General features: G+C 38.2%; 1 protein-coding gene across 1 annotated transcript; it reads right to left on the minus strand.

Annotated features, from left to right (window-relative positions):
• Positions 1–797: 797 nt before the first annotated feature.
• Positions 798–22,883, minus strand: EMB2279 (pentatricopeptide (PPR) repeat-containing protein). The gene is made up of 10 exons (XM_089167673.1): positions 22,805–22,883; positions 21,224–22,687; positions 19,669–19,860; positions 17,497–17,578; positions 16,891–17,082; positions 16,588–16,701; positions 6,478–6,568; positions 6,231–6,388; positions 4,618–5,049; positions 798–1,402 (listed from the first exon to the last, which is right to left on the minus strand). The coding sequence occupies exons 2-10, from the start codon at positions 22,552–22,554 to the stop codon at positions 1,019–1,021; spliced, it is 2,976 nt and encodes a 991-aa protein (XP_089023799.1). The 5' UTR covers positions 22,555–22,687; positions 22,805–22,883; the 3' UTR covers positions 798–1,018.
• Between the last annotated feature and the right edge of the window lie 642 nt (positions 22,884–23,525).

Raw genomic sequence — 23,525 nt, forward strand, 5'->3', positions numbered from 1 at the left:
GATTGGCCCCATTTACTTTAAGGGCGCACTTGGCTTTCACAATTCTCAAATCCTAATACTATCAAGTTGAACCAAATTCAAGTGATGGATCAACCCCAACCCTAGCTTTACACAACCTTGTATTAGTTTTATTTTAATTTATTTCATATTAAACTAGAATATAGACAGGATTCATGTTAGATCTTTTGTTCTTTATAAGATATATATAAGATTTTATTATTCAAATGAGATGCTTAGAACTTTCTATCCATGGAAATTATTTAAACGATATCTCAAACGACATACTCAATTTTTTCATCACCTTTTCACAAGCAATTTAGAATCAATTAAGATCAAGATCAAAACCAAGGTCAAGCTCTTTTTTATCTTTATTTATTTATTTATTTTTTGATAATCAAGTCAGGGTCAAGATCAAGAATACTAATGCCAATTTTTTTATATGCACACCCTTTTAATTTTCGACTGAAATTGTAGACGTTGAATTATTTTCCCTTCAATATTTGATTGTAGTAAGAAAATTTTAGTAAAATATTTTTGCGACATTTTCTGATGGATGCTTCCTTGTCATTTATTCCAGAGGGCAGAAGAACAGGAAATAAAGTGGAATGAAATCCACAAATTTTAGTGCTTTAAAGAGCCTGAAATGAAAATTCAAATGCCCACACTTTTGCCAGAGAATCCATAAGATGCTAGTAACTGCAATGCATTAGTCTCCTTTAATTTCTTTCATGTTTTTATATCCCACTTGCCTATAATTACCCAAAAAAATGAAAGAAAGCACTAGCTTCTAACCAATCTTAATCCAGTCATCCATGACCATGCAGGGAATGCCGGATTTCGAGTTCAAAAGACAATGATCAACAGCAGAAAGGACCTATAGTTGCATAGAGATCGACACAAGGAATAGGATGTACATATTCAGTTCAATTCCAATTTTTACTACAGTTACATGAGACACTGGCAGTGCCATTAGCATTAACAATGGATAGAATAAAGTACTTCAAACCAATTATTTCATTTATACAGGAAGGGGTTTTTGGACATTTTGTATTGTGTTGGTGTTATCTGTTACATGGTTCTTGACAAACTCTCTACAAGATAATATTAGATGCTGTAATGTAGGGTGGGGATGATCACTGCCAGTAACAAGAAAGGTTAGCTCATGCATCAATGTAAGAACAGTATCCTCCTGAAAGCGATGGGCATTGGCCTTAAATAAATTCAGCCATGTCTTCTTGGAGTAGGCATGCACTTCACTTGTCTGATGACAAGTGATGCAAGAGATGGCTGCAGCATAGTTACCTTCTTCCAATTTCATGCAAAACCTCTCCTTAATGATAGCTGGAGGTGGAACTTGATCTACCTGAACCAAGTGCTTCCAGGTCATCTCCACCAATTCTCCCTGAATTAAGTAGTGAGAAACACTTCCATTGGTAATAATGAGCAAGAAAAATGAAATGAAAAAAAATAAAGTAAATGTTTCAATGGGTTGTTTGATTGGAAGTAAACTTGATGTAAATTACACTTTCACTCACTGCTATCCCAACAGATCCTAAGCGAGAACGAATTTTGTAAGAAAATGCCATATCAGCATTGCCACATCAGCATCTATTAGTTTTGATGATAACAAACATGAATTACTACTCGTTATATTGAGCTGTGTATATATAGTTCAATATGAGAGCAAGTGGATGAAATCCAACTCAATGTCGAATGCCCAAGCCCAAGTCAAGGCCAAGACCAAACCAAGATGGTGAAGTCTAAGTCAACATGAGCATGAAGAATGGAGTAAAAGATGATTCAATAACATCAACTCAAGCTCAAGTAAGCAGAATTAGCAAATTAGGACCTAGGACACCACCATGCATATAAAAATGTAATTGCACTCTGCATCAAACCTTGTGCATCATGTCATTAGATTAAGCTAAGACATTGTTAGGAGAGTATGAGGACATAATTAGAAGAACCCAAATCGCCTTAAAATCCAATCTTGTGCCACTGGGCTGTAGATGGAGCTCCATCTGGTCATAGAAGCTCAGACAAAGATTCTTCTGACTAGAAGGAGCTTTGTCTGGCCCTAGAAGGACATTTGTTTAGTCACAGAAGCTCAGTCAGAGATCCGTCTGACTAGAAGGCGCTCCATTTGATCAGAAGACGATCCGATCCGTCTAATCTCCAACAGCTATATTTTAATCAATTAATCAAACGGTGATCCGTCTGATCAGAAGGCGATCCGTATGGGCCATAGGTCGTCCGTTTTCTATCCATTGGGGGTTAGGCTAAGGCACTTGAAGGCCATCTATATAAGCTTAATTCACCCCATTTGAGAGCTAGAACCTTGCCAATTGATCATCTACTCCCCAAATACTCTCAAGCTCTCAAATTGCAAAAATTCAACTGTATTTACCTCTCAACCTTACTCCACCCTTGAAAAACATACCAAGGCATTTAAGGAAGCCTGTGGAAGCTAAGCTTGAGATGACAGAGACTATTGAAAGGTCATTGATGGTGCATATCATTTCTATTTGGGCATACAACTCTCATTGAATCACACTCACATAAGGGGTAAAGTATCACACCCTTTGTTAGGTAATCTCTAACCATACTATTGTATTTAGTTGTTTCCAATTCTAAGTCTAGGTATACTAGAATTGGTTTAAGGGTGCTCTTGCCCGTGAACAAAGATTGTTGAGGGTGCTCCTGCTCGTGAACAAAGATTGTAAAGAGGGTGTTCTTGCTCGTGAACAAATACTATAAAAGGGTGTTCTTGCCCCGTAACAAAGATTGTAAAGGTTTGATTCTTTAACCACCATATTGGGAAAAAATCACTAGTGAAAATCTCTCTCGAGGCCGAGAAAGGAGTGAAGGTAAACTTGTAAAGTCGAACCACTATAAAATCCTTGTGTTGTGGATTGTGCGTTTGCAAATTTGTTTAAGTTCAATTTATTTTGCTTAATTATATTTAAATTTGCATATCTAATCTTGTATGTGCAATCAAACCGAAAAATTGGGAAAATCTACTAGTTGCAACCGACTCACCTCCTTCTAGATTTTTTTTTTTGTTTTTTTTTTCGGGGGGGGTTTAATTTGTTTCGTTTTTTTTTTTGGTTTATACTTTTTTTTTTGTGATGTGCTTTGACACCTCCTTCTAGATTGCTTTAACAAATTTCTCAAGTAATAACATGTGTAAAACAAAAGATAAATCTAAGACATCAGACAAAATATATTCTCAGCCGATGGGGTGATCATGATAGATGTCAAAGGCCACCATTAATGGATCATATCAAGATTTCTCCAAATCCAAAACTTAATCCACTGGGGTACATGACTTTCTGCTCTATGAAAGTTTTTATCCCCGGATAATCATACTTTGTTTCAACATCAATTCAGTGACCTTTTTCTAACAATGCCACCATACTTCACCTCGTTCGCCACTACCCCATGTATCCAGTTGTGGCTCTATATGACCCACACATGGGTGCATGTTTACTAGCGGTTGCAACTTGTCTATGTTGGTGTTCAAGATCATTATGTTGCCAAGTGACCATTTAATTCAGCTAGCATTTCACTTCAAGTGGGATGGTGTTTACTTAAACACTGCTTCTGTCCTATGTAAGGATGTACTCCCCAACTGATTTACACAGTATACTGGAATTTAATTTTGTGAAAAGTATGTGGCTCTGAGCTCCTTGCTACACATCATTCTCCACTCCTATTTTCTTCTACATCATAGCTAATGTGAACTTTTCTAGTCCCAAAAGAGTCTTATCCCTCTGTCTCTTTCTTGCTTCCTTTCATTCCCCTGCAATACACTATTATGCCAGGACATGATCCTCCTCCATTGCAGGCATTGCATTATTGTGTTGCCTGGTTTCTGTGCGACATGTGACCACTATATTTAAAATTATGCTAATAAGAGATCAGTTTCTGAGCTGTTTTCTATTACTTTGTTCCCCTGCAATACACTATTATGCCAGGACATGATCCTCCTCCATTGCAGCCATTGCATTATTGTGTTGCCTGGTTTCTGTGCGACATGTGACCAGTGACCACTATATTTAAAATTATGCTAATAAGAGATCAGTTTCTGAGCTGTTTTCTACTACTTTGTTCTCCTAATATCTCTCAGAAACCAGTTTCAATTAAAAAACTGAATAATAGTTATAATTCTGCAACGATTTAAATCTATTACTTAAAACCAGATTGGTTTTCTATATGAAGTTCCTCTTATGCTACTTACTTTTAGATGATTATGAGGCTCTATAATCAGCCATTGCATAACAGTACTTCTGGGGCTGGTTGGCATATTTGATTCATATACTTAAGGTATCAGACCACACAGTCCTGCAACTGGAGAATTAAATAATATAAGCCTAAGGCCAACAGTCCCACCTTCCCAGCACATGTACTATAGGTGATGCTTTAACCACATTGCTTGCACCACCTAGGTTAAACTTCTAAGGCCACTATATTTACCCTCCCCTACAAGGTTAGCTGAAAGGGCCTCCAGCCTGAGAATAGAGAAAAGGGTATTGTCCTAACATTTATTTACATACATGGTAGATCCAAAATGTCAGATTTCCAACTTGAGTAAAACAGCAGGATCTTAATGGTTACCTTTCCAGCCTCACATGCCTCCATGATCATCCCAAGGTGATGCTTTGCAGTGAAGTGGTACCTGTGATGCAGCATTTGCTTATAGACATACTCCAAATCATCCCATTTCTTCTTTGCAACACAGGCATTCAACATGATGTTAAATGTGTGGTCGTCAGGAATTACTCTACCCCTATAATTACCGTCTGTCTTAATGTGAATGACATTTTCAGATATCTTCAGGAAAAGATCTTTGGCTTCTTCAAACATTCCACTTTCTTGGTATGCTTTCAACATAATATTGCAGGTTACCAGGTTCGGGGAGGAAAATTTTTGCATTTCGTTGAAAATATAAGCTCCATTTTGAACACTTCCAGAGTCCAGACAAGCTTGAATGAGTCCAGTAAAAGTGACTACGAGAGGCCTGTTAGCCACCTTACATATTTTGTCAATCTGCAGAAAATGACAGTGTCAGTCTGCCATCCAATTACTTAGCAAGTAAACATAAAATAAGAGCTCTCCTTCCTCCCAATGTAAAGAATCAATTACAATGTGCAAAAATTGGTAAATTATGGAGATAGTACATTCTTGTTAGGGGATCCAACTTGCCAATCAAATTTCCATTAATAAGAACACTGGAAATTGTCTAAATGGTACCATATATGAAAATATTTGGAAATGTAATGTCGAAGTAATTACTTTAAACTCTGCTAGAAATTTATCACTATTTTCTACAAACGTACACCATTCAAAAGTGCATGGATTAAAACACTGTATTTTCTGCTCAAACTAATCTTTCAATTAGTAGATCAAGAATAAAAACTTCCACAAAAAAAAAATCTGTTTTCTTCAAAAACAGGCATGCAATGAATCACTAAAAAGATACAGAAATAGCATTTTTCAACATAGTGGTGCTTTATTTAATTTTAGGTACAACTTTATTTTCTCATACAATCATTGGAGAATAGATAAGCAAATACATTTACATCATTTAGTATAGTCTTATAACATGGTCCTATTGTTTTGGACCCATGGTGTCAATGTGTCTCTTATACTGCTCTAGAATAGCCTAAATCAGTCAAAAAATGCGAAAACTATGCGATACAAAAATGCACTTGGGCTTCAAAATCAGATAATCACTTGATTTTCTTTGGTCTCTAACAAATCATGCTTGTATATTTATGCTGAAAGAAGCATTCTCTAAAGTTTCATTACACTCCAAATGATGAGACAGGCAGAATACATCTGAATAGTCAAGAGTTTAACCTAAGAGAATTGTACGCCATGTGTGCAATGTCAGGTATTCCTCCCCCACAATATATTAAAGTTCAGTATCTTTGGGTCTACTGACATTTGAGCATTACATTTTCAGACAATTAGGTGAAATCTAAAATGCCGTCCTTATATCTGATTATAGATTTCTCTATAATACTAACCTTTTAGGCTTGTATAAGTTGTTCATCACAACAGAAGGCAAGATTTAAATGAGTAAACAATGGCAGGAATAAAGACTGTTTTGTGCAAAAACATCAAGACAAGTAGCAGAATTGTCAGTATACATTTTAGTAACAGTACATTCCTCTCCATAAATCATGTTAACACAAACACGGCATAATAGCAATGTAAGTATAGACCTGCAAGAGTGCTTCTTGGCATCTTCCTGCACTGCAGAGGCAACGAGCAAGGTCATAGTAAAGACTTGCAGAGCCCACTACCCCTCGCCTTTCCATGTCATGGACTACCAACACAGCCTCATCCACTTTACCTTCCCTCCAAAGAGTGTTCAGAAGAACTGCAAGCAAGTGAGCGACATAAAGCCGTTCAACATATTGTTGAGAAAAAGTTCACTATCTGCTGCAGAGGGAAATGTTACATAAATACCTTTGTAATTCAAAGCATTTGGAATGCATGACTTCTCCACTTTCCTGAAAAATTCATGAACCAAGTTGTACTTGCCACATGCAAGCATTACCTGTTTAAATTAATAGATCAAGAGCAGTCACGGACCATTACTTTTGGAAGTTGAAATGCATCTTTACGGCCTAAATTCATCAGAAGACATGAGTGTGCAAGAGCACGGTCAAAAGTAAAAAGACACAAAAAAGCTGGGGCCCACTGCACCACAAAAATGAAATTTACTTCAGTCTTCAGGTTACATATATGGCAATTAAGAGGCACCTGGGAACTCCTGGTGCCTATCAATGTCTCAACATTTGATGTGTACCTACATCTTCTTTATGTGAAATAATATGCATTTAAAGATATCTTATTATGCGTTTATATTTTCTCTATTGTTAAAATCAAAGTTACATACATTAGATAAACTATTCCACCAGACTTTGTACTGTCGGCCAGCCAAAGTTAATCCGAACCATTGATAAAATCTTGCCAAACCTGAATAAACATAGTAGAAGAAAGACGTTACAAAAATGACACAAAACAGTGCAAGATCCACTTCCATAGGATCCTACGTGGAGCTGACAAGAGTCAGTCCCAACCTTTTGGCATAATGTGGATGCCCTTAGACTTTAACTCTAATTCTACCTATTGCTCGATAAACAGAAACAAGAAAGAGACTGAAAAAATTACGGTTCTTAATTTGTCCAATGTCTAACCACATCAGCCCTTGTGAAAAAATTCAATTACCAATGACTTCGGTTGCAAACCCACGACAACCATGTAATTATCTTGATACTGGGAAATTTCTTGAAATAGATGATCAGAAAGTAACTCTGAGAACAAGGAAATACACCGATGTATCACCGGAGGTGGGGACTGATGCCCCTGAGCTATGTTTGACAATGCATGTGGTGTAATAATGCATGACCTACTTTCTGCACCTTGACGATATTATGTCCATCATCACACAGAATGCCAGCATTTAGTTGCCAAGATCATCTTAGAAGAGTATCAAGTGTGCCAATGGCGGGGACCAAGCAATGGCCCAAACCCGTAGATTTATTCAAACTATTGTAAATCTCCTTGAAGAGCTGCTTCTGTGGAAGGTTGAGTGGTTGAGCAAAATCAGCAGAGATGAAATTGGCTTCTGTCTGCCCCGGAATCAATGACTATATGATTATCTGTACAACCAGTACCATGCAAAAGAATACCCTTCTGTTTGTAGTTAGACTTAATTTGCTGAGAGTCAGCTGCTCTTTGAGAAAGTAATGAGTAAACATGGTGAGAGACCTCTCCTTCTCTTCTCCAATTGAACTTCCCTCTATATTTTACTTCCTATTTTGACTTTTCAAACTTGCAACCAAGCTACCAAGTTATAATCTGGTGTTTGATTCACCTTTGAGACCAAAGGGCTTTCTGATTTGATTGCTTAACGTAAGAAGACAAACCAGAACCCCTGGCTGCATCAACCTTCTATTTCTGTTGCTCATTATGAGGCCTTGATCTCAGAGCTCCTTCAGGTTACAGGGTTGAGATTGGAGGATTGCTTCTGACCTATACAAGTGCACTCGACCAGCCTTTGAAGTTCCTCGGAGTACAGATTCAGCATACATAGAAAATTAACTGAGAACTGATATAAACAGGATGACTTAAGGTCAATTTGCTGCAGCCCCAAGTGGCTGTATCCCTGCAAACCTCCCTCTGGTTTGAAGAGACTGAAGCCTATTGGAAGGGTTATTCTCTTACCTGAAGATCTCCATTTGAGGCATATCCTCTAGCTGGCTAGAGATTTTGAGTCCTATCCGTTAAAATTCTAATTCAAAACCTAGTTTTGAATTTCACTACTTCGGAGTAATTCAGCAACTTCTAACTTCCTTATTCTGAGACTTCCAGGGCTTGATCAACCCATAGAAATTGAAATTTGGGTGTGATTAAACCCCACATGGTGACCCCCATGTAGCGCTCAAATACCTACTCTTACAAATCTGACTTGGTTCTCTGTTACTGACTGTAAGCCTGAACTAAAAACCTGTCAGTTATAACTTAAAGATCCTCATTCCTGCTCAGGACCAGGTGATGCAGAATTGAAGACATTTAAGAAAGAAGAAGCCCATTGGGTCAAGCCCATCAAAGGCATAAAGCTATCACCCAAATCAGCCCATGACTTTCATGGGCTAGGACAGTTTTAGTGGGTTAAAGTTAGCCCACATATTTTGATCTCCATGGTCTAGACCCAAGCCAAAGTCTAGTTCTTGAAAAATCAATAAAAGGGGTTGTGCTTTGAAAATAAAAAAATTCTCTGTCAAGAGTTAGGTAGTAGTCGAGTTATTAATAGGTAGGTAGTGTTAGCTAGTGGTTAGATGTTACCATTAATGTTTATGTCTCTTTAGAATGCTATATAAATAAACTTATGAATGAGGTGAGACACAACTCATCAATTGAAATCAAATTGCTTTGTTAGCATTCCTTCTTTATGGAGACTCCTTATGTTTGATCAAGGTAGGTTGGTGTGAAGCCCGAGTATTACATTGTTATTCTCAATTCCCTCATATTGTCCCTTCAATTGCTTCATCATAGTTCTGCCCCTGTTTTGAAGATCCATTCAGCCCGTATTGTTATGCTATTATCTTTATAATACCACTCTAGTTTCAGCCCTCTTTCACATCTGAATTCCATTTTATCTTCAAGTCTATCAAATCTGAAATTGATTCCCAATGAAAAGTCCTATTTGGCATTACATTATTTGGCTACTGTTTTGATCAATCAAATACAGTACTACATTATTTGGTATTAGAGCCATGACAGTGAGTGAAAATTCTGAACCATCTAGTCCAACTAATCCTATCGCGGCAATGATGGAGATGGTTCAACAACTGAGCAACCAAATCACTGCGAACCAGAAGCAAATGGACGAGAGGTTCTCAGATATGGAGGCCAAAGTTGCTGCCTCTACTCATGCTCCTCACCCTCCACTTGGTGAAGAATCCCATCCATCTCATTCTGTAGCCAATTTTCCTACTCGAAGAAATATGGGGAGAGGACCCAAAGGATTCCAGTTGTGCAACCAACTTTTGAGGAGCACCTACGAAGTTATTTCGCTGAAGAACAACCTACATTCAATAGGCATGTTGGTGGCCCACACAAGGTAAGCTTGAACTCAAAGAATACTCAGGTAAGCATGATCCTCAAGTGTTTTTTGATTGGTTGGCAATGTTGGATGACTATATTGATTGGTATGAACTATCGGAGGTACGAAAGTTGAAGCTAGCACGTACCAAGTTAGTTGGAGCTGCACGTGACTGGTGGAGAACTCGCGAATATGAGTTGGAAGATCGTGGTAGAGCTCCTACTACATGGGAGGAAATGAAGGAAAATTGAGAGAAAAGTACTTCATCTACTTTTCAATTGCGACTACAAGACAAGTTAAATTCTCTTCGTCAAGGGAACTTGTTAGTTGCAGAATATATGGTGCAATTTGATTCTCTTTCTTCTCGTACAGGAATTCGAGAGAGGGAGATCCAAATCTTGTCACATTTCAGATTGGGTTTACGGCCTGAAATTAATAGGGCCATTGGCATTGTGGATGTAGAGAATGTGCGGGATTGTTCTGAAAAAACCCTATGTGTAGAAGAATTATTGGCGTCCAACAACAAAAGGTTTGGATATCAAGCCGGGGAGGTTAGGCAAAATTTTCAAGCACCAAAACCGACTACAACAACCCCTACTCAACCCACATTTCCTACCTGACAAGATAAGGGCAAAGCTCCTATGACTAGTGGCAGCCAAGGTTTTCATTGTCAAGAGGTTGGACATTATGCTAAATATTACCCACACCGTCAAAAGATTAATGTTGTTGCTGAGATTGAAAAGTCAACAGAGGAAGAAGATTCTGATCTATTCCCATACCCGCTCAATGATGGCGACTATGACGGAGCTGCATATGATGAAGATGATGCTAATAGAGGTGATGCTTATGGCATTCATATAGTAAGCTGCATCTTGGTAGCTGAAACCAAAGGAGAGGACTGGCGGCGCAATTGTATCTTCTGTAGCCGTATGAAGTTCGGAGATAATACCGCTTTGGTGATAGTTGACAGTGGGAGCTGCGTCAACGTTACTTCAAACACTTTTGCGAAGAAAGCAAACTTGAAGGTGGAGAAGCACACTCAGTGGCGGAGCCACGTTGGGACCGGAGGGGGCCATGCCCCCCCCCCCCCGGATTTTTTGAAATTGGAAATATTATTGTTTTTTTTCCTTATTTCTCTATCTTTAAATGTGAAATACCACTATTTGGCCCCCTCCAAAAATTAAAAATAAAATTTTAAAATAAAGATGATGGGTACAAATGTCATTCATAATCTCTATCTAATGGTTATCATTCAATCCCTAGTTTTAAGGAATAAAAGGTTAAATTCTAATTAAAATCTAACTTAAAAACTAACTCACGATCCATGAATTTCTACTTATATATTCTCTCCTATTTTCATTTCTATTTATTCGCTCATGGATTTCCTCTTTTATTCCTATTTTTTCTCTTTTATTTCCTCACACGTCTCACAAAATATTGAAGTAGTTAGCAAACTTTGGAATTTTCCTAAATCTTCTCCACATCAGGTATTCACTCTCTCTTTCTCAAATTATTCATTTCTCTCTCACACACTCACGAATTTTCTATTAATTTACCTAATTTTTAATGTAGACTCTACATTAAAATATAATAATATATTCTAAGATGGGACCTACAGTGGGTCCCACATTGGCCCACATACATTCGGGCCCCCTCCATGTTCAATCCTGGCTCCGCCCCTGAGCACACTCAACCATATCGGGTATCCTTGCTGAATGGGACTACTCTGGAGGTAAATCAACAGTGTTCTGTACCACTGAAACTCCATCGATATGAGGAAGAGGTATAGTGTGATGTAATCCCAATGCATCTTACTGATGTTGTATTTGATCGACCATGGATGTATGATAACGATGTTATGGTCAGGGGGAAGAAAAACCAATGTGTATTCAAGTTCAAAGGATCCTCTTCTCCCCCCCCCCCCCCCCCCCCCCCCCCCCCCCCCAAACCCCCCCCCCCACGCCCCCGACCCCCACCCAAAGGGGACCAATGAAGCACAAAAGTGGTTGTCCATGCCGTAAAAGAAGTTGTTGGTTGTTCCTCACAAGGAGTTCATTTACACTAGCCATGATACAGGGTTGGTATTGGCTCTTGTAACGAGGGAAGTTACCCCTCCACCTGAGGTATATTCCCTCCACCCATCAAAGAGATACTTTCTGATTTTTCTGATGTGGTTCCTGATGAGTTGCCTAATGAGCTACCTCCTATACGCAACATTCAACATGCCATTGATTTGGTACCGGGTTCGGTGTTACCAAACCTACTGGCTTATCGCCTTAGCCCAACAGAGCACAACAAACTCAAAAGACAGGTGAATGAGTTGCTACATAAAGGATTCATTCAGGAGAGCTTAAGTCCATGTGTTGTACCAGCATTACTCACGCCAAAGAATGATGGTTCATGGCACATGTGTGTGGACAGTAGAGCAATCAACAAGATCACAATCAAGTATAGGTTTCCTATACCGCAGCTTGATGACATGCTAGACATGTTATTCGAGGCTAAGATCTTTTATGAATTGGATCTTAGAAGTGGCTATCATCATATTCATATTCAGCCTGGAGACGAGCGGAAGACTACCTTCAAGACCAAGGATGGACTATTCGAATGGAAAGTCATGCCTTTTGGTCTGACGAATGCACCTAGTACATTCATGAGGGTGATGACACAGGTACTCCGTCCTTTTATTGGTCGATTTTTGGTCGTATACTTTGATGATATATTGATCTAAAGCAAGCATCCAGACGACAAGTCTTGAGATTGCTTCGCCATGAGAAGCTAAACATCAATCTCAAGAAATGCTCCTTTATGTTGCCAAAGGTTGTGTTCCTACGTTTTATTGTCTCATCACAAGGGGTTGAAGTTGATCCAGAGAAGATAAAAAGTATAACAGATTGGGCTACACCAAAGACAATCACCGAGGTTCGTAGTTTTCATGGACTTGTATCGTTTTACAGAAGATTCATTCGGAACTTTAGTGCAGTCGTGGCACCTATTACCGAGTGTTTGAAGCAAGGCAAAGGTGAGTTCAAGTGGACAACAGCGGCAACCAAAGCCTTTCATCTTATCAAGCAAAAGATGACAGAGGCTCCAATACTTTGCCTACCAAATTTTGACCGTATATTTGAGGTAGCAACTGATGCCTCACATGTTGGTTTAGGAGGTGTATTAATGCAAGGAGGACACCCTGTCACTTTCTATAGCAGAAAATCAATGATGCTTGCCCGCTAGATTTTGACCTTATATTTGAGGTAGCAACTGATGCTGGTCTAGGAGGTATATTGATGCAAGGAGGACACCCTATCACTTTTTATAGCGAGAAGATCAATGATGCCAACCGACGCTATTCGACATATGATCTGAAGCTCTATGTTGTAATCAAGAGTTACACCATTGGAGACATTATCTCATCGGCAGAGAGTTCATTCTCTATACCGATCATGAGGCCCTCAAGTATTTACATTCACAGAAGTCGATTAACAACAGACACGCTAAATGAGTTGCTTATCTACAAGAGTTTGTGTTCGCAATGAAGTACAAAGCAGGAAAGGAGAATACAGTGGCTGATGCATTGAGCCGAAAAGTACTTACTCTTAGCACATTCTCAGCACATGCAGTTAGCATTGATCATATACATGATGAGTACGCATCTAACGACGATTTCAACAAGCCATACAAGGAGTTATAGCAAGGCAAGCAGCATCATAAATACTCACTTCATGATGAGTATTTGTTTTGGGGAACTCAGTTATGCATTCCAAATTCCTCCCTACGACATCACATCATACTGGAGTTGCATGGCGAAGGTTTGGGAGGTCATTTCGGCAGGGATAAGACTATCATACAAGTTACCGATCGGAATTATTGGCCTCATATTGCAAAGGATATTGATCATGTAATCAAGAGATGTCGAGTCTGTCAACTAGCCAAGGGAACCAAGCAAAATACAGGTCTGTACTTACCATTACCAGTTCCTTATGCACCTTGGATTGATATTAGCATGGATTTCGTACTTGGGCTACCCTCAACAAAAGAGCGATACGACTCCATCATGGTTGTGGTTGACCGATTCTCAAAGATGGCTCACTTTGTACCATGTCACAACTCACAAGACCTTTGATGCATCTCACATTGCAAAGATATTCTTTATGGAGGTTGTACGACTACATGGACCACCAAGTAGCATTGTCTCAGATCGTGACGTGATGTGACGTCAAGTTCATGAGCTACTTTTGGAAGACATTGTGGTTGAGAACTAACACAAAGTAACAGTTTTCAACTGCATTCCATCCACAAACTGACGGGTAGACAGAGATGGTGAATCTAAGCTTGGGAAACTTACTGAGGTGCTTGGTTCGTGACTATGAGAAGACATGGCCGTCCATACTTGACATAGCTGAGTTTGCTTACAACAGCTCAGTTAATCGTACAACAGGGTTGTACTCCTTTTGAGATTCTACTTAGAGTTCAACCCCCACGGCCTATAGACCTAATCCCACTACCACCACAAGCATATGTGAGTATTGAGGCTGACGAGTTTTTGCGCCATATCACAGAGGTACATGCTGATGTTCGCCGAAGAATAGCTCTCAACAATGATGTCTATAAGGCTACAGCTGATTGTAATCGCCGATATGTGGAGTTTCAACCGGGAGACATGATGATGGTTCATGTCAATCCAGAAAGGTTCCAACATGGGGTCAACAACAAACTCCATCCAAAGAAGATGGGTCCATACAGGGTGCTGAAACGCATTGGACCAAATGCTTATGTACTCGAGCTACCAGAAGAAATGGACATAAGCAATGTCTTCAACGTGGCTGACTTACATCTTTATGTAGGACACCACTCTAATGATGGAGACACTGAATAAATGTTTAGGCTGCCCAAACTCTAGCCACCAATCACTGACATCATTGAGGAGGTTTTGGATGACTCTTACAAAACCACTAGTCGTGGCACTGGATACCATGTTTTCCTCGTCAAATGGAAGAATAGTCCACAACATAATAGTACTTGGATTCATGCTGACGATTTCAAGAACCTCAATCCCGATTTTTATGAACGTTACATGTCATTCATTCATTCGTCGGAGACAAATGTTTTCAAGCCAGGAAGAGTCGATGCAGAATTGAAAGAAAGAAGAAGCCCATTGGGTCAGGCCCATCAAAGGCCTAAAGCTATCACTTAAATCAACCCATGACTTTCACGAGCTAGGACTGTTTTAGTGGGTTAAAGTTAGCCCACATATTTTGATTTCCATGCTCTAGACCTAAGCCCAAGTCTAGTTTTTGAAAAGTCAATAAAAGGGGTTGTGCTTTGAAAATAAAAGAACTCATTGTCAAAGAAGTTTTCCTTTGTCAAGAGTCAGGTAGTAGTTGAGTTATTAATAGGTAGGTAGTGTTAGCTAGTGGTTGGATGTTACCATAAATGTTTATGTCTCTTTAGAATGCTATATAAAGAGACTTATGTAAGAAATGAGACACAACTCATCAAGTGAAATCAAATTACTTTATTAGCATTCCTTCTCTATGGAGACTCCGTATATTTGATCAAGGTAAGTTGGTGTTTGATCCAATCGCTCCACCTTGCGGTGTGAAGCCCGGGTGTTACATTATTATTCTCAATTCCCTCATATTGCCTCTTCAATTGCTTCATCATAGTTTTGCCCCTATTTTGAAGATCTATTCAGCCCATATTGTTATGCTATTATCTTTATAATACCACTCTAGTTTCAGCCCTTTTTTCACATCTGAATTCTATTTCATCTTAAGTCAATCAAATCTGAAATTGATTCCCTGTGAAAGATCCTATTTGGCTACTATTTTGATCAATCAAATCCAGTACTACATTACTAGGTCACTGTGACTTGGTGTTACTAATATAGCAGCGTACAGTATACACAAGAGAGCTATCAAAGCTCACTAAAAAAGGAGACAACAACATTGGAAAACCAATTAGAATTTATGCCTGCGAGATCATCTATAAGGCAATTTTCATATTTATGAGACTCAACCAGTGAGACTTAGGCCTTGCTCCTAGTGTGACCTCAAGTATTGATGAGAGATCAAAGATCCATGTAGTCAACCCCATATAGTTGGATCTTAATGTGATGTTGTGTTTTTATTCACCTCTTCGAGATTTAGATGTATGTCCTCCCACTCCCCTTTTCTTCTCTTTTTAATATATTAACTATTATTGGATACACGTGAGGGGTGGGCCTTGGCGCAATGGTTGGTGGACCCCAATTAGAGCCCCAAGGTCAAGGCATACACAGCCTCCCAACAAATATTGTTGGGGCAAGACTGCATAGGAAAACTGTTCTCCGAACTCTGCTTGTGCATAAGCCTTTGGCACCGGGTTTGCCTGTTATTGGATACACATAGCCAATCTCTCATTAAGTTGGGATAAGGCTTGGATATTGTTGTATGCACAATGTACACTAACAAACTAGGGTTTAAAACACAATATATGTGATTTAAATAAGGTATGAGTACATTTTGGGTGGATTCAATAACACTAAATGTTCGTATATGTTTAGAGATGCTTAATTAGGGTTACCCAAAAGTTCCAGGCCAAAAAAAGGTCATCAATTGTATACAGTTCAGACATAGCAGATTTCAGTCAAATCTGACAAATCTTGAACTATGAGTTGGACTTGAATTCCAATTTGAGCTACAATGAAGTATGAACACATCAAAGTTCTTCCATAAAAACACAACATGCTACTGATATTTTGGACTAGATCATAATGATGAACCCTAGCTTCATTTCTTAATAAACTTAAAGTAACCTACAAAAATCCAAGAATTAGAAAAGAAGTTCAAGTTTTAAGATAACTAAGCTAAATTGATAAATAGCATGCTCATCACACCCCCACAAAGATTGTTCTAACAAATAAAGAAGAGATTGATAAGACTATTTTGAAAGCCACACGGAACTGAAGTGAGGAAGTAGCTTCAGACCTCCATGACAAGTCCATATGTGGTGCTAGAAGGCTTCAGTCCCTGTTGTTTCAACTGCTGTAAAACCCAAAATGCTCCCTCCCATTGTTTCTGCCGAACACATCCATTTAATACCTACATGCAAAAGGAAGAAACTTAAAAATATTCCTACACACTGTAATAAGGAATTTATAATCCAAGATTTATAGTGACAATTAAACATGCTAAAATGCAAGGGAAGGTAGGATTTCATCTTGACACTGCAGTCTCTAGAAGACATCCAAACAAAATAATGAATACGATGTTAAGAAAAGTAAGGCTTACAGCATTATAGACAACATCATCAGGTTCCAAACGTGGGTCCCACTTTTGAACCACCTCTTTGTTGAAATTCTTTTCAGGATATGAGCGCATGCAATCAATTACATCGAATAGTTCCTTCATATGACCTGCTTGTCCAAGTGTGACGGCAATACAATGATAAGCTGCAAGGTCAGGATATGAGGACAACTGATTCTGGAAGAATGCAAAATACCAAGTTAGTCCAGATTTATTCTATGATTATCGACGTTATTTTCATTTATTAAGGTCATAAACTGAAGATATAACTGTTAACAAACATTGGAAGGTGTTTCACATAGAGATCTCATGAAATCTGAAAAAAGAACACACCTACTGTTTCATATGCTACAAGATATGTTTGTGGACCCTTCAGTTGCTGTTGTTAAGCAACATAAAAGGAAGGTGTTTTGAACAAACCAATGCACAAAATAAATATCCCAATGCAAATAAATCATGAAAAAAGATATATATGATAAACTAAGCTTTTCCAAAAGAGTCTCTGGAAATGTGGCAATAAAATTTCGGAAAATGTATTGTCTTTCATAATGAATACAAATAACAAGCACAAATACACAATGACTGGTTTACCCGCATCGCGTGAAAAACATTGAGTGCCTCCACTGGTCTCTTTGCCTTGCCAAGAACATCAAGTGCAGTGGTATAAATATATCTGTAAAGCAAATAAGGACTTAGATAAGATGCCAAAGTTGGCCAAGTATCAAATGATCAACAAATAGTCAACAAAAAGTTGAATAAAATTTGAGGAAACAAATACAAAAAGGCTTGATTTCATGAAAAGGAATTTACAAAGCTAAAGGGCAAGCAGCAACAGTATTACAGGAAGGGTCTAGCAATCCCTAATCCCATAGGTAATGGGCCACCAACTTGAAAATAATAAACCCAAGCACAATCTGGGAAATTCTTAATTAAACTGACAAATAGCTAGGTTGAAACCAAGATTTAGGCAAATAAGGACAGCCTTTTGGTAAAATTCAACAAATCAAAAGAAGCTCCAAATTAATAATTCAAACAGATATAGTTAATTAGTTGCCAAACAAGTACCTGATTCCTAAATGTCAGTTCAACAAGATTTCAAAAAAGGTGACCCCACGGCCCTATAAAGTTGACCGGTCATAGCAGAGGGTCGGTCTGGGAAAAATAGTAAACATCATAAGCTTATGATAAATCAACCATAACTCAAAAAACATATTTTATACTCCAAAGCAGTCCTAAAGATCTAAAGCCCAAGTTGCAGGCCGAAGTGATAATTTCTGCACAATTTTCAGAGGCCAGGGGGAGAGCAGAACGGTTAGATCACAACCTTATGGCAAAGGATATCAACCCCGAAACAGAAAGGAGATGAGCTTTAACATTAACCTAGCAGCAACTAAGAAATCTTCTAGCCTAGCTAATACTGAAACTAGGAATCTCCACTGACAAAACTGCTAAAGCAAAAAGAGAGAAGCAATCCTTTTAAAAGGAACTATTTTGTGTTCTCCAATGTAGTGAAAGTGTGAAACATACTCATAATATAGTTCAAATAGAAAATAAGTTATAATTCTAAGAGAGGGGGGGAAATAGAGAGTAACTTCCCTCCCTAAGAAAAATCTCCACTCACTGATCCTGTGAATTTCCAGAACCAAAAGCTTTTGAAATTACAGTAAGCACCCTCCCTCTTAAAAAATTTAAGAAAGGGAACAACTAAAAAAGAAATACTAAAGAACTATCGAAATAAAAACCTAGGGCCCTGTATGATAGTGCTTTTGAAAAGAATTGATAACTAAATCATTTCTTTTCGTGATAGAGCCCTGGGATCACATTATTATGCTATATTGGTAGAGGAATGATTTGCTGAAAATCTGGCGAACAACAGTTGGTGAAAGAAATCAGATTTGGTCCTAAGAAAGAGGTTGCAGAATATTGTGAATAATTTGCAGAATATTTACTACTAAATAAGAGGGATTTGGGGACAGACAAAATATTGCAGAATATTTACTATTGGATGAGAGAGATTTTGGGAGATTAAGGTTGAATAGGGGTTATAAATAGGGGTAAGATGTGAGTAGTAAAAAAGGATTTTTTATGTGAGTATTTGGGCAGCCGTAGGCTGAGGGGCAGCAATGTGCTGTGGGGGTCACTAGCACCATTGTAACCAGTTTATCATTGTTCTTCGCTATTCTATCAATTAAATAATATTAGTTTTGCATTCGATTTGTGGGTTCTTATCAGTCTGCAATGATGGGCTTTAATCAAAGGAAGAATTACGGGAATAGGGAAGGGAAGAAAGGGGAAGTAGAACAGGGGAAAGAGAATCTCTCAATAACACATAACCCACTTCAATTTCAATCTATCAACCTGAAAATTGTAACCTAATACACTCTATTTAAAGGAAATAAAATTCAAATACTAATTGGAATCAAAATACAAAACAAAATCCTAAGCAAAGTCTCACTCACTCTCGCCTATGAATAAGAATAATGAACCAAGTATAAGACTAAATTAAAACTGAAATAGAGTACTTAATTAAGTCCAACTCTAGTTGGACCAAACCCCATAGAACCCCTTTTTTTTGGGTTCGACCGGAAGCTATTTAACCTGTCTAATACTACAACATTTATCTTAAGTTTCATTAATATTTTTACCAGTCTATATAACAGTCTAAAAGGTGAAAATAATATCACTAGACATAAGAGCTACCTTCTATTGTTTGATTCTATATCAAAGACATGTAACCAGCAGATCTTTCCACAGAAGTCTTACCTCATCTTGTAAGACTTGAAGCGCTCACGTGATCGAAGCCACTCAATGACTTGCAGCACTCGTCTCCAATTCCCTAATGACCCCAATATCTGGATGACCCTCAAAATGGAATGATCTGAAAACTTGATTTTTGCACTGTGCATAATCTTGGAGAACAACCATTCAGGTAAATTGATGTCTGTAGCATTCAACCTGTTAAACAAACAATTTTGAAGTGAACTGCTCCTTTGACTGAATCCAAATATGTGTATACCAGTTGGCATAGAAAACATGAATATAGCAGTATGCCATAACAATACTCTTGTACCAACTACCAACAAAGAAAAGGAATCTACCACATATAGAAAGAACAAACAGTGACCGTTTGACTGCCTCAGTGTGGTTGCTCATCTCAACACTGAGGCAGAGTTGTGTGCCAGGGCATTAGGCATACATATATTTCTTACGGCTCAAAGCCTTCTACAGTACCTAAGTTTTAGCACTAATTCTCCAATGATGCTGCACCATCATAGTAAGTCTGAAATTGTATTACTCACAATCCACTTCAACATGACAGGACAAAGCATGTGGAAATAGACCATCATTTCATCAAGTAGAAGCCTGAGATAGGAGTTCTCTATATTGAGTTTGTTTAATATAGCTACCGCTTAGCAGATGTTTTCGCCAAACTGCTTGGTCATGAGGGTTTTCCTTCTATTTTGTGCAAGTTGGGCATGTGTGACACATTATGCGGCACAACTTCACAGGGGAGTGGGGTAATTTGAGCTTGTGGGTGTTTTGGGTATCCTTGTAACTTTTGTAATGTTCTAGGGGTCTATTATAGCTACACTCTTTCTCTTGTTATAAATAGAACATGGCTGTGCTCTCTTGAGACACTAGCCATCATTTCCCAAAAGCTATCTCTTTTATTGAGAACAATTTTCCTGCCCAGGTTTAACAACTCAACAGTGAGAAGCTTCTCTATCAGAGGCTGTAGTACTCAAAGGAGGACTATGCCAAATGAAAAGTCGCATCTGATTCAAAAAGGGGACAAGTAGCCAACTAGATGCTTCTGGCTGGACTTCAATAAATGTTAACCTGAAGATTACCAAGATTGCAGGAGGCATATTCTTGCTCAATGATATATATAACTGATGCAAGGCCGATCTAGAAAGAGCAAAAATAAATCCAGTAAGTCAACAGATAGACAATGATATTAGATATTACAAAGTTTAGAATACAGATGAATAAATCAAGGAAGAGAAATTAAATAAACATAATCTAATAACAGGGGAGCACGGAATGCTTTGGTATGCACAGCCCATATATGACACACCATTGTTTAAATCCAGCAACATTTTGTTTTCTTTTTGTGCTTTTGTGATAAGAGTCACTTCAAGGGTTTCCATGTTCACTTCTTATCATTTCCACTCTCAACAAAGCAGTTATCATATAAAAACTAACATTAAGTTTCCGCATTGATAGGTAAGAGTATCGGTGAATAGTTGTCGGATTGTTATGGCTGGACTTGGGATTCAATCACAGGTGCAAGTCTCAAAAGGTATATCTTGCTCACCACTTGGCTAGCTTCTGGATTCTTTCCTCCATTTCCATCCTCAATACTCGTGGTCTGTCCTTGACATCAGTGAAAACCTCAAAAGACTTGAAGGCAGCTCTTTCAAGCTCCAAATCATCATCGCCTATATGAAGCGAAGGCTTCCTTCCATTTGTCAGCTTGAAATTTTTCCTTGAAAGTTTATATTTAGAGTCCCCAGCTCGTAAATGGTACCCTCCCAGGCTTTCATGTGTAACAGTGCTTCCAGGACTAAATGGTTTGCTTTCAGAGTCACTGCCATTCAAATTAAAATGCAGTTGGTTCCCAGAAGAGCTCATCTCTTCCTGTATAATGTTAGCAGGCTCAAAGTGCTCCAACTTACTTGCTACTTTACCTCTAAAGACTAACTCGTCACGCAAAACCTCATCTGATACATTCTTAGACTTGTTAATATCTTGGTTCAGCTGATCCTTCTTTACTTGTATGGAACCTTCATTCAGCCCTAGTTCTTGCTGCCTAAGAGCTACATTACCACTTAATTGCTTTACAGCATCAGATCTCCCTTTGTTAGTCACTGTTTGACCGACTCTGAACTTTCCAGACTTTTGTCCTAAACTAATATCCTGATTTTTCATCCATCTACCACTTATTTCTGACAATTTCCTCTTATCCCCGTCTCCAACTTTTGACTTAGCATCACTGGCTCCGTCATCCAATTTATTGAGGCTTAAAGCTTGGGCTTTCCCTGCGTCTTCCGTTTCCACCTCATCCAACTCACTGTGATTCTTGAGTCCTCTAATCCCTTTTCCCCTATAGCCTGATTTGCCTCCCCCCAGACCTTCCCTCTCAGGTAATTCATCTCCTCTCATGGAATTGGCATTTTCTGATGAATGCGCATGCAACTCAGACTCACATAATTTAAAACTTTTCAATTTTCCATCCAAAATGGGTGTACTCAGAATATCTTTTCCTCTCAAACCCTTCTTTGGATAATGCCCTTTAGCATCTTTAGTTGAGTACTTCTCCTTGACAGTTCGAACTGACTCCATAGCCTTCAAATAATCGTCGAATGTCGGCTTAAACTTCAATTCCTTCTCAAGAAAACCGTCATTTACTGACTCCTTTGACTCTCCCTTTAGTAGAACTTTAGTTGTTCTGCAATTGGATGATTTTAAACTGAAACTCCAAATGTAGCTCACCTTCTTCGTTTCGAGAGGGACACCGAACATGGGTTTCACAGAAATCGGAATAGTAAATAAGGAAGAGCAATTCCGTGAACATTTCGACAAGGGAAATCCATTTCCATCCAAACTAGAGATATGTATTCGCCCAGTCGCCATGATTGTGTTCATCACATCACTCTATTCACTGTACTAGAATCATGGTTCAATAAGAAAAGGGCTAAAACCCAACTAATCCTGTAGCAACTCCAAATCTATCCTGTTCGCTGGTTTAATTCCGATGAACCATGTACAGGTTTGAACACTGCAAATGAAACGAGGAGCAATCAAATCGTGTTATGAACTTATGATCTTCCAAAGCCTCAAAGAAGCCCTAAAAATTGCTTTCACCGATTTTTGTAAGAGGGATTTTGGAACTTACAACGTATCTTCTTGCTCGTTCGACTGCTTTAGACCGCGAAGTCGAGCCACGGAAGGACCAGAGACGCTCAGAATGAAATATGGCCACTGGATGGATAAATAAATTAAAAAAATTACATATAAACCCTAAATCTGTATTCAATTACATCTATTATCCTGAAAATTTTAATTATAAATACCACCTTGCTATTATGTTATGTGATAAAACTGACACAAAGATATTTATAATTAATTTCTTTTCAAGAGTAATATTTTTTTTTTTTTATAAAAAGAGTAATAAATTTTATTAACTATAAATTCAGGGATATATATATATACACCTTTTTTTACTGAAAAGTTTCATCAATTGACAAACTTTTTTTTTTTTGCCCAATAGCTATCAATCTTATATTAACATATCCCAAGTAATAATCCTGAAAAAAAAGTCACTGTTTACACACATAAAACGAGGTGGGGCAAATCACCAAAACCTAGAAAGAGCAAATAGATTTGCTCCACGAGCAATAATATTGCAGCAGTGTTTAAAGATCTGCTAATAAACCTGAATTCAACAAAAGAGAAATTTTCAGCACTTAAAACGAAAACGCTAGATTAACTCTTCTATTATCTCCTTCTAAATAAACACTTAAAAGAGCTAGATTTTTGTATTCGTGTTTTTGGTAATTGAGCCTTGATTCTCCACCTACATATTTTTTTTTTGGTGGAAGGTAAATTTATTCAGA

This window comes from Hakea prostrata, chromosome 9 (genome assembly GCF_041222555.1).
Source record: "Hakea prostrata isolate BN-2017 chromosome 9, UWA_Hpros_2, whole genome shotgun sequence".
NCBI lineage: Eukaryota > Viridiplantae > Streptophyta > Magnoliopsida > Proteales > Proteaceae > Hakea > Hakea prostrata.